At 43.3% G+C, this 12,355-nt stretch overlaps 1 protein-coding gene across 6 annotated transcripts in view; it reads right to left on the bottom strand.

Annotated features, from left to right (window-relative positions):
• Nucleotides 1-3,667: 3,667 nt before the first annotated feature.
• Nucleotides 3,668-12,355, bottom strand: part of LOC107379873 (latent-transforming growth factor beta-binding protein 4) — a 46,893-nt gene continuing 38,205 nt past the window's right edge. For all 6 annotated transcript variants that reach the window (XM_054742351.2, XM_054742350.2, XM_054742353.2 and 3 more), the window contains 8 exons: nt 12,231-12,355; nt 10,991-11,131; nt 10,673-10,825; nt 10,126-10,221; nt 9,897-10,056; nt 9,536-9,825; nt 9,229-9,381; nt 3,668-8,433 (listed from right to left, as the gene is read on the bottom strand). The exon at nt 12,231-12,355 is cut by the window's right edge and continues 4 nt beyond it. In XM_054742351.2, the coding sequence (XP_054598326.1) occupies nt 8,291-8,433; nt 9,229-9,381; nt 9,536-9,825; nt 9,897-10,056; nt 10,126-10,221; nt 10,673-10,825; nt 10,991-11,131; nt 12,231-12,355 (1,261 nt within the window). In that variant the 3' untranslated portion in view covers nt 3,668-8,290. The remainder of the gene's footprint in view (nt 8,434-9,228; nt 9,382-9,535; nt 9,826-9,896; nt 10,057-10,125; nt 10,222-10,672; nt 10,826-10,990; nt 11,132-12,230) is intronic.

The raw sequence follows: 12,355 nt of genomic DNA, 5'->3' as shown, positions 1-12,355 counted from the left end.
GTTTCCATTAAGTTCTTGCACTCTTTGTTTAACCAGGGCAAATTAGATGCTGTCTTTCTTTTTTGTCGACCTCTTATGGAGTATGTTGATATGACATCTTTGACCATGTCAGTGAAGTGACTGCTGCAGAATTGTGGATCATCACTACACAATAAAGGCTCCCAGTTAACTGATGCTAATGCTTCTGCTACATTTTGTCGCTGACTTCTTGGTATAAATTCATAAAAGGATCTCCCATTAGATGAACTTTGAAAGTGATTCTTAACCCGTGATTTTATATGTTTTCTAGAAAATAATATAAAATTGTGGTCTGAAATACTAGTGATAAAATGATAAGATTTAATAATTCGCTCGGGCTTATTACTGAAAACCAGATCTATTTTAGTTTTAGAGTGTCTCGTTATTCTTGTGGGTTGTTTGATGTGTTGGGTAAAGTTCAGAGTCTCCATTATGTCCTTGAGAGTTTTTCTGTCCTTTTCACAGTCCCAGTCGACGTTGAAATCTCCCATTATAATTATTTCATGACTTATTATTTATAGTATGATATTTAAGTAGTATCTGTAGTTGTTCGTAAAAAACATTCTTTGCGGAAGGAGGGCGATATAAACAGATCAACGTAAATGACATTTCTGGGGAAAGAGTGATTTTAACAGAAATATGTTCCATTTCGACGTCTATCGGTGAACTAAGTAAGGAGCAATCCAGGTGTTTTTTTTTTTACATACACAAGTATTCCTCCTCCTCTTGTTCCAATTCTATCCCTTCTGAATACTGTGTACTCTGGAAAGACAACGGCAGACTCAGGAGAAGAACTCGTGAGCCAAGATTCAGAGACACCCAAAATAGAAATAATGGAATTGCTTAGAATATGTTCCATTTGCTCATGCTTTGGTAACATACTGCGAATGTTCATGTGTCCACATAGAAGCCCTTTTGGTTTATTATTAGTGTCCCAGATTACTTTAGCCTTGTGACAAACCTCGTCCCCTCGGTCCATCGTCTCATCTCTACCTGAGCCTGTTGTCCCCACTACCAAGGATTCAGCACCAGAAACGGATTGCTCGCTCTCTCCAGCGCCCCAGCACCAGTTCAGGACCTCGGAGAGAGGCACGCCAGAGAAGAGCGCAGCTGATCTGAATCAGCGATGAAGCAGCTCCCAGGACTTTAAAAGAGGAGCGAAGCAGACAGTCGAGAGATCCAGGATTAGTCTGTGATTCTCCCGAGCTCATTGACACTTCTTGCTAAGGCTAAATCTGTCCGGTATTGTTTATGGTTGTTTCTACGGAGATCCAGAAATAGTCTGAATTTCTCCTGAGCTCTGTTTACACTCACTGCTACGGCTAACTTTTAAGGTATTTGCTAAGGGTTTGTCAATAGGGATTTGGCTTAATTATCCTCATTAGAAGGATTTATCTGACAGAGCATCAGTTTACTTAGGTTGGTGGCTTTTATCCCCATTGGACTTTTGAGTCGGGGATATTTTCAGTAAGGTGGTTGTGATTTGCATTTGACAGAAAGCCATTTTCATAAGCCGTTATTGCTTATGTTTTCAGTTTCCACCTTTGTTAATCACCGTTATCATTAAGCCCTATTTTGCCGTTCAGACACGGACACCCCTTTGTTAATAAATCCTTTTGGTTTTACTCTCACCACCTCGTCATTTATCCACACTCACTCTCGTACACCTATTTTCCTGTGTTAGTCCCCTCATCCTCCTACACCTTCAGGAAGGGACGTAACAAGCCTGATTAAATGTCTTGCAGATCCTTGTTCCTCTGTAACTTTTAATGGCAGGATCTCTTGTCCTTTTGTTGACAGTGCTATAAGCATTTAATGATGAGAAACCCTTTACCGGAGACTGTACAGCAGACGGGGGCCCATGCAGCCGTGTTGGGGGCCAATATAATTACTAATGTGTGTTTTTTATTCGTTTATTTAGCCAGTGTGCATCCATTTGTGAGCAGAGTTTCAACTAAAATGCTTTTTAGGAACGACCAAATTCAAAGAACTTTTAGAGACATAAATATTTTTCAGAAAATAAACATTACAACTAAAATATAAACAAATTAAATGTTTCAGCTGGATAAATAGATTGCTGCCGACCCCACCGACAGTCGAACCAGCATCAGCAGAGGGGAAGGCAAAATTGAAGTCAGACGATCTTGCCACTGGACTACCACAACCCATTCAATAGCCTTAAATGCTGTTGTAGGCCATTTTTGTTGGAGCGGCTGTGGGCAGATATTCGCTAAAAGAAACCTTTTCATTTTGGGATATATTCAGGCTTTATCATGTAGCAAGTAATATTTATCTTGTTTAACTGGAGCATAGAAATTTTAAACTAGTAACAGCCGTAATTCATGTGGGTCAGGTTAGTTTGCGATAAAGTTGAAAAACAAAAACAGAAGAAGTCAGTGGGCTAGGCGGAGTTTGCGTGAATGGGCGGGGCTGACTCTGGTGCAGCTCCGCCTTTGTAGTTCTGCAGTGAGCACCCTCAAAAGGGGACCCTCCTTGGGTCAGCGAGTTCAGCTTTTATCCTGAAAGGAACCGTTGCTTGTTTGGTAAAAACAACAGATTTTTCTCAGCTTGATGGTTCTCAGCTTAAAAAGTGAAGTACAGATGGCCGGTCCAATACTTCGCTCAGCATGCGGTAAACTCAGTGAGATCTTGAGAACTGAACTTAAGATGGCGTTGGAACTGTTTTATTAATCTGGATGTTTTTGATTCTGGTCGAATCAAAGCTGACAGATTTATAAACACCACAGAGACTCTGCCACGCTTCAGACTAGGAAGGTTCTGATTGGATCAGCAACAGCAATGTGTCATGTGATTATTTACCTTACGTGTGTCAGTGTGTCTAGTGAACTAGATTAAGTCATATTACTTACTTAAACATATTAATCATAACATTGTGATTTCACAGATCGGTCACATTGTATTATTGACTAACAGTTGTTTTCATTAGCTTTATTAAAAATGGAGTTCTTTGATTTAAAGACCAAGTCACCCCCAAATCAACTTTTTTTTGCTGATAAACTAAATAAACGAGTGTCTAATCGTGCTGCAGACACGTGTCGTCAATAATTTGGCACTTCAGTGCATCTTAGTTCAAATTTAAATATTCTGCCTAAAACTGTCAGTGTTGCGCCGTCGTCAGGTAAAAACTATGCACTGTATTTGACTTTAAATCTGCCACCGCTATTGGCTAAGAGGTATGCTATGATGTAAACTGGTACATTATGATGTCACAATGCTGTCGTGAACCTGTGTGTGTGTGTTTGTTAGCGGCACCGCCCTCCCGGTCTGCCAGGCAACAGCATTTGTTGCATTTTTCAAACATGAAGTGGGAGTGGAGTTAGACTCTGGTAGGGGGTGACTTACTCTTTAATAAAAGAAAAGAGTCTTCATCTTCTTTCTTCTTTTGCTGGAAAGTAAACAATTTAGAAGCAAATGCATGACCTTGAGGCTGTCTCATGCACTCGGGCGCTGTGTCAGAGGCAGCTGTGGGGAGAGGTTAAATAACCTTGAGGAATAGCTCCTTCATCACATTACAGTATCCAAGCTAATTTGCTCCAGTTTCAGATTTGTCACGCAAACCTCCACTGCACCTCAGTGAAGTTGGGATTTGAACCGGCAACCTTTTCCACGAATAAGACAAGAGACAGAGTTCAGTAAAAGTGTGAAAATATTATTTCATTCGTCTGTCAAACACACAGTGAAAAAAAATATTCATCAATCATTAAAATGATAACAGACCGAAGCCGCTTCTAAATGAACGTGAAAGCTGGTTTCAGGAGAGACCCGTTGAACCGTGCAGAGCGTCGCTTACAGGCGTCGTCTTTCTGGTAGCTAGGGTGGAGTTAGGGTTATAGATAAATACTGAGCCAGGGTATCCGCGGGTCCTTAAAAAGTCTTAAAAAGTCTTAAATTTGCTTTTCCAAATTCAAGGCCTTGAAAATCCTTAAAAATGACAAATAATCCTTAAATACAGTTTCCAAAGGTCTTAAATTACCAAAGACCCAAAAAACAAGATTATTTTATTTCTATAAACATTTTCGTGAATTTCTAGTTAGTGTTCAGCATTTTTTGTGTATGATGTTGGCGTAAGCGGAACCGTACACATTCAGTTGGTTATGAAAGGGGGCTGTTTTTAGATGAGCACATTAGCTGGTTAAGCTAGTGGGAGTTTGCGCCATGGGGAAGTGCAAGTTTAATGGTAACTGGATGGCTAATCCCACGTTCACGACGTGGTTAGCACCGGCCCCAGGCAATAGCTGGAAATTATATCTTATTTAATTTTAAAAATAGCTTAAATTTGGTCAAAGTGGCCTTAAAAAAGGTCTTAAAAAGTCTTAAATTTGGCTCCCTTAAACCTGCAGATACCCTGTGAGCCTAAATCTTGGTACCAAAACAAAATCTACAGAAAATACAAAAATGAGCCAAAAGTGCAAATTTGGTTTGGAACAGACAGACAGGATTATTTGTGGTTTTTACATGATATTTGAGAACGTTATCCCTGCTCTGAATCTAAATGTGAGATTAAAACATTTAACAGTCAAAATCGTTCATGTCATGATAAAACTCAAATCATGAGATTTCTGAGCATAAAGGTTTTAATTACTTATTTTATTGTTTGTTTATGTTTTAAAATTCACCCTAATTAAATCATTCTAATTCTAACGAGTTCACTGTAAAACCAAATGTTGAAAATAATCAATTATATTGAGTAAATGAAACTCATAATTTTAACATTGTTTTTAGAACTCAAATGTGTTTAATTAGTTCAACTTTTTCATCGTTAAGAGCAACGTGTTCCTCTGGTGTCCGCGAGGGCACACGGTGGTTAGCGTTCCTCCGATGTCCGTCACAGCGGTGGGTGGGTAGTGAGTGGGTGCGCGTTACCCACTTCTGGGGACGTTTGTTATTTGCAATTTCATTAACTCAAATTTTTTTATGTAATCAGTTTCATCCAAAATTTTGAGTTATCAACTTATCGGGTTTTACAGTGAAAGTATTTCTGATCTTTTACAACCTTCCGTTACATTCACTAAAAAGGAGCTTTTTAAATCGTAATAATCAGAATCAAAAATATCCCTTCAGTGTTTTAAAAATATGATGGAAAAACAGGATTTATTAAGTAAAGCATAGAAATAATTATTGAAAATTCACACAAGTTGTTAACTCTCCAACGCTAATGGTAACAGTTACCCCAAAAATCCACCATTTCCGCTCCGGCACGAACTCCGCAGCAAAAACGGTCCCGTTGTAGTCAATCAGAACTGTTCCACTACTGCGGCCGTGCGCCGCCCGCTGTTTCGCCATCCGGCAAAAATAGGATCGATCCTATTTTTGCCGGACGCCGGAGCACCTCTGCAGTCAATGGACAGAAATCACAACCGCCCAACAGGAAAGGGAGCAAGCACAGTTTACGATATTTCACAATAAATCGATAAACAAAAAGCGTTTTTTTTGTTTCATATGCACAGGTTTAACAACTTTTAACAACTATCAATGGTGGTTGAACTTTAAATGCACAAAAATAAGCCATAAATACAGTTTCTACTATCAAAGTAGTCACACTTTGTTGATCCAAACACTGCTGATCTCTCAGCACAAATGATGGGCAGATTAAACAGTTCATTTCGATGCTTCTCCCACACAACGGGTGTTTGGATCTAACTTCCGCGTTTATTGCTCGGACTGTATCGCAAGATCTCGAAAATCCCGCGCATGCCTGTTTACGCACCTCAGGTCTCCGCACCGGAGCGGAGCCGTTGGAGCGGGTGTAGTATACCGTAAATCCTCTAATACAGGCCCGGGCCTGTATTTGACTCAAGCTCATCAAGCTCCAGGCCTTTATTGGAAGGAGGGCCAGTATTAGAGGATTTACGGTAATTTGAGTTCGGAAGCGAGCAGCAGCGGAAAGCGGGGGCGGAGCGGAGATGGTGGAATTTTGGGGTCAGGAGCATGTTCGCAAAGGTGTGTGTGTGTGCGTGATTTGTGTGTGTGTGTGCGTGCGTGCGTGCGTGCGTGTACTACTTAAATCAGTTAAATTGTTTTGACTCTAGTTAATATTAATATTTTTCTTTAACTGAAACAGAATAAAACAATTTTTTTAAACTAAGACTTAAAGTTTAGCTCGTTAGCGTTGATATGTCCGAGCACGGCGCCACATTAGTATATTTAATCTTTTGTGTTTTTAAATCATTTATAAAATCAGATATAACTAATGTGACTTTCATTAATCCACTTTATGACCGATTATTTAATATACTTTCAGCTAAACATATGATGCTGTTAGGTTTTTATAGTTTTCATTATGTTTTCACACTTTGATCCTGAAGCAGAGTGGCGCGTTCCTTAAACACTACGGAAACACTCGCTGAAGTTCAGCCGTTCGGTCACATCCTGATTGGACTGTTTGTTTGTTTGTTTGTTTGTGTGCAACATAAAACAAAATGCTTCCATTTGTAATTAAATCTCATCTAAATGAGCAAAAACAAAAATGCATCTATTAACCCAGTTTGGTCTTAAATTCAAAGTTATAACACCAGAAGAATAAAATACGAGATTAAGCACAGTGTGTAATATTTTTACTTGTTTACTAATTCTGTGTAGAAGTTCACAAACGCGTACTTCTTCATTAATAATTCTCACCAACGACTAATCTAAATATTTCCATTAGCTTGAAAGTTTACCTTTTTATATACATAAACGGTGGTCGGCGCTCCATAATCATGCACCCTCTTGAAAAACTGTAGCTGTTAGGGACATATAAGATATAATGCTCCGCGTTTCACGTTTGCGCTTTGACATGAAGTTCTCCTTCCTTTAATCGTTGTGCAGGAGTGGCGCTGGTTCTCTCTGTGGCAGCTGTGCTGGTTTGGGGAAATTCTGCTCCTTCAGCCTCTCGTTGCTTGCCTTGCTCTAACCACGTGTGATCGCAGCATTATAAGTATAACTGTGGCGGTGCGTGCACGGCCGCGGGGGAGAGGGAGACGCGCATCGCGGCAGATGCAGGCGATGCAGCAGACGTGTTTGACGTGTTAGATATGGCAGAAGCAGCAGCACTGGAGCAAGACAGCAGCTGCAAAAGACCAGTTCTACATATTAACAGGACATGTCCAGAGGGCTCTCTAATCCCTGAGAGAGGCTGGCTGCAGGAAACAGCAGAAACAGTAAATGAAAGCTGGTGTGGGGTGCGTTCCATTGCCTTTTTGATGTGTGTGGGCTACCATAGATGCAATACCTACTCTGAACTGAGTGGCGCTAGAGTCAAATATTTTTACACACTGTGGCTTTAAAGAAAATGAGTCTGAGTTCAGTGATTCTTAGAGTTTGGTTTTTAAAACAATAAAACTTTTGTTTTTCTGCAGGCCAGCTTCATTCTAACAAACATCCAACGTGCAGGAGATCAATAACCAGGTTTAAATGCTCAACAGGACTAGTTCAGAAAAGATTCAACTTCATCACTTTCTAAAAACTCTCAGGTGTATTTTATTGAACTTGTTTCTGGGTTTCCACCTAAAGCTTCGGCTTAGACCTGCAGAAGCTGGAGATCAACCAGCTCTCTGTAATTCTCCAGAAGCATCTCAGATGGTTCCTCTGATCTACACTCTGAAGCTCTGAGATCCGTAAGAACCCAGAAAACTAAAGATAGTTTAGCTCCTAACTCTATAACTTGGAAACTATTATTTGTTTGCGAGTGTGTAGAGGAAACAGGAGCCATGATGAATCTAACACACGTGTTTGATATGACACCATGAATGAACCGGACCTCACTGGAAGCATACGTCCATCAGATGTCTAATTAACCATTCCTTTCATTAATGCTCATCTAAAAGCCTCTGGAGGGTCATCAGTCTGGGAATCGTTGGACGTGAAGCTCCAGAGACGTCATGTCTCCACATGGAGAAGTTGGATGTGTTCACACTCAGACAAATGCTTTAAATGTCTGTTGTCATTACTGATTTTATAGAGATACAATTTGAATGAATACTTTTTTTAACCTCTGGATTTATGTGAATGAGGTTCCACCGATCTCAGACAGCTAGAGGAACACAGGCTGGAAACAACCAGCTGTTCTGGTTGCCATGGAGATCAGCTGGTTCCAGGTTTGATCTGGTGGGCGTGTTCGGGTTAAAGCAGAACTTTGATGGGATGTTGGGTCAGACTGTCCAGCTTAGTGCAATCGGTTTTCAGCTGGTTGAGTCCAGTTCATCAGCTGTGTCCGGTACCAAAACCAGATCAGTCCGGTCTGCTTACTGGCCCGACGGGTCGGCGTCCTGGTCTAAGCAGCAATGCAGTGGTTCAGTCTGCGGGACATGACGTAGCCTCTCCTGCAGACACAGCGGAAGGATCCTTCCGTGTTGACGCAGCGAGCGTTCACACACGGAAAGGCCACGCTGAAGCCGTCCTCACACTCGTTTATATCTGCAGACATGCCAACAGGAAGCAGCTGAGGGTTAAACACTGATGTCACACGCCTCCAAAATATGGTTAATAATAAAAATAAACGTTATTGTGTTTGGCTTGCAGTCTTGATGTGGAGGGGCAACAGCTGAAGGGGACCCTGGAGAGCTGATGGGGGAGGGACCTGCCAGCACTCCCTACTTTCTGGGAATAATGTGCCTTCTCGGGATGCACCGATGTCAAAACTTAGGCCGATATCCATATTAATACTGCTGTCATGGCCGACAACCCATATGTTTTCCTCCACTTTTAACGTTGTGTAACAGTGACCACACCACCTATTTCACTGTGGTGTGGTCCACTTTTGTCATGGTCTGCGTCTCCCTCTATAGGTTCAGCTTTTCATTTAATTAGTCTCTTTCTGTTTTGAGCTCATTATGGTTTTATGACTTTATCTTGTTTGGATCTATGTGAAGCACTTTGCGATTCTCTGTCTGTGACACGTGCTGTATGAATACCACGTACTTACTACCTACATTGCTTCTCTGCTTCAGCTAAAATCCCCTCAGTCCTGTCACATGACCAACCCCTCCCCCTCCTGAAATACATACGCAAACGGCGACATTTTAAACACTTTGGCGTTAGCATCAGCCCCTGTTGACCTGTGGGACAGTCCGATACCGATGAGGACGCAGCTACTTCACGCGGCCCGACCGCTTTTGCACCCAAACCTCCAAATGCTCGTCTTGTAAACGAGTCGCCAGCAAGCCAAAGAGTTCTCCACAAATATAAAATACTGGAGATTTGTCTGCTTACCAACACAGGTCATGGAGGTCATGTCCAGCTCGTATCCATGGTAACAGTCACAGGTGTAACCTTCAGCAACGCGAATACACCTGCCGTTCTCACAGCCGTGCAGAATCCCACAATCCTCCGCTGCATTCAGGCCGGCGTAGGGCTCGTAGCGCCCTGAGGGGGAACACCAACGGGGAGGAGAAGACAGGAGAAGTTTTAAAGCTTAGTCGGGAGTTCTTGTTTTACTTCTGAGACGCTGAACCTTTGGTGACCTTGGTGTTTGAGGGATTTTGGTTGAATTATTTGCTGTTTATTGAGATAAACTCACTCTCGTACACCCGCCGTTGTGCTCCTCCTCCTCTGCTCCTGTCACTGAAGGGAGGAAACGCCGGGCCTGGCCTCCACGCCCTGGCCTCCTCCTCCTCTTCCTCCTCCTCCATGTAGGGAGATCCCGGCAGTGGAGCCAGGTTCAGAGAAGGGAGGTCGGGCTGGGATGGAGGAAGAGGTCGAGCCCCAAACCCGATCTCAGATCGAGGGTCGGGAGGGAGGCGAAAGGATGGGGTCCTGGGTGGAGACCCGTCGGGGGAGCCATAGTCTCCTTCAGCAAAGTAACTGGTGCTGACACAAAAAGACACGTTTACTGCTGCAGAGCATTTAAAAACCAAAAACGATTAAGTGAGTCTTCTCACCTGTACTCAGAGCCCCGATAGGTGTCCTCCGGCAGACCCAAGGAGGTCTGGGCCCTCCCCCCGAAGCTGGACCTGCTGCCTCCTGCCTGAGCGTAGTCATCATAGTCAGAACGACTGAAATCTCTGCTGGGAGAGAAGAGATCCGTCCCGTACGGAGGCCCTGAGGAGACGAAGGTCTGGGTAACATTTACTCGTAAACACGGGAATCCCGTGAGTTAGCTGCTCGCACCTCCTCGTCCCGCTCCTGGTTCTGATCCAGCTGGGTCAGGAAACCTCTCGGAGAAACGAGGAGGAGAAAGCGAGCTGCACAAGGAGGCGTAGTCCTCTGCAGGGAAACAGCAAAATAAAATCTATGACTGCAAAAACAAAATTATGAATACAAGTGGATGAAAGTTTCCTCTTCAGGACGGCTGGGCTCAGCCTCAGAGATGGGGGGGGGGCTCAGAGTTGAGCTGCTGCTCTTCCACGATAAGAGGAGACCGCTGAGAAAGTTCGGGCACGTCTCTCTGGAAGGAGACCCCTGGGGCTGACCCATGACAGGCTGAAGGGTCAAGAAGTCCTTAGGGACCTACAGGAGGAGGAAGTGGATGGAGCAGGAACGCCCAGGACCTCCTGATACGGTGGCTGAGCCGGGCAAAATGGTGGAGATCATCAGACACATCATCTGGTCCTCAGCAGGATTTAAATCGTGTGACAACCACAGATCATGTCGCTTAACACAAATCAAACTATAAGAACTGTGAGTTGGTTTCCTGTCGTGTTTTTTATTGTTTTACCTGAGTCAGTGGGGGGGCAAAGGGCGCAGCCCATCCCCCAGCCCTCGCCGTATAAACAGCAACAGTCCACGAAGGTGACCTGAGCGCCGAGAAGAGGACTCTGACACAGCAGGTCGGCGGTAACGTGCTGCCAGCACACAGACAGGTTCTCATCTGGAACACATAAACAAAACAAACATCATAAACAAGACAACACCTCTATTAGACGACACTTTCATTATTTTGTGACCTCAGTCTGATCTCTGCCAGTTGTTAAACTTTAAATCCAAAGGTCCTCCTGACCACCACCTGCAGGCTACAGGAGGACAGGACTCTTACCCACAGTGAGATGGGAGGCGTTGACACAGATCCTCTGAGTGTCATCGAGCACCAGAGGAGGAGGACAGCTGCAGTAGTACGAACCGAGTGTGTTCACACAGACACCTCCTACACAGCTCTCCTCTTCACACTCATCGTGATCTGCATCAAAAAGAAGTCACTCAATGAAAAATTAAATCAAAGTACAAGAATAGAGGGCGGTTCTACCGGGATGATTCATGTTTAGGTAAAAAAAGTTCAGTGGACCGTCAGTTTTTAAGATCTGAGCAGCAAAATCACCATGGTAACAACAGAGGCTTGGCTCTAGATCGCCATGGTAACAACAGAGATTTTGCTCTAGATCACCATGGTAACAACTGAGGCTTGGCTCTAGATCACCATGGTAACAACAGAGACTTGGCTCTAGATCACCATGGTAACAACAGAGACTTGGCTCTAGATCACCATGGTAACAGAGACTTGGCTCTAGATCACCGTGGTAACAACAGAGAATTTGCTCTAGATCACCATGGTAACAAAGACTTGGCTCTAGATCACCATGGTAACAACTGAGGCTTGGCTCTAGATCACCATGGTAACAACAGAGACTTGGCTCTAGATCACCATGGTAACAGACTTGGCTCTAGATCACCATGGTAACAACAGAGACTTGGCTCTAGATCACCATGGTAACAGAGAATTGGCTCTAGATCACCGTGGTAACAACAGAGAATTTGCTCTAGATCACCATGGTAACAAAGACTTGGCTCTAGATCACCATGGTAACAACTGAGGCTTGGCTCTAGATCACCATGGTAACAACTGAGGCTTGGCTCTAGATCACCATGGTAACAACTGAGGCTTAGCTCTAGATCACCATGGTAACAACAGAGACTTGGCTCTAGATCACCATGGTAACAACAGAGACTTGGCTCTAGATCACCATGGTAACATAGACTTGGCTCTAGATCACCATGGTAACAACTGAGGCTTGGCTCTAGATCACCATGGTAACCGAGTGGGTTATAAGTACATAGTTCTGTCAGAACCTGGAACATTTTAAAAAAGCATCTGACTGAAGGTCCGCCTTCATCTTCAGAACCAATCAGTTTGCTGCACGGAGATGAGCAAATGTTTGTTTTTTTCATCATGATTCATGTTATTTCTGATCCTTATCAACATTTTACTTTAACATAAAATGTACTACTACTAGTTCATCGTGTGTGTGTGTGTGTGTGCGTGCGTGTGCACATCTTCATACCAACACACTCCAGCAGCGTGCTGTTGTAAACATATCCACTGGAGCAGTAACAGCTGTATCCTGGAATGTTGTTAACACACACCCCGTTCTTACACACTTCTGGATGGAAACGCTTACACTCATCC

The sequence above is a fragment of the Nothobranchius furzeri genome, chromosome 13 (genome assembly GCF_043380555.1).
Source record: "Nothobranchius furzeri strain GRZ-AD chromosome 13, NfurGRZ-RIMD1, whole genome shotgun sequence".
Classification (NCBI taxonomy): Eukaryota; Metazoa; Chordata; class Actinopteri; order Cyprinodontiformes; family Nothobranchiidae; genus Nothobranchius; species Nothobranchius furzeri.
The sequence above is the reverse complement of the archived record's forward strand: the minus strand, read 5'-3'. Positions and strand labels throughout refer to the sequence as shown.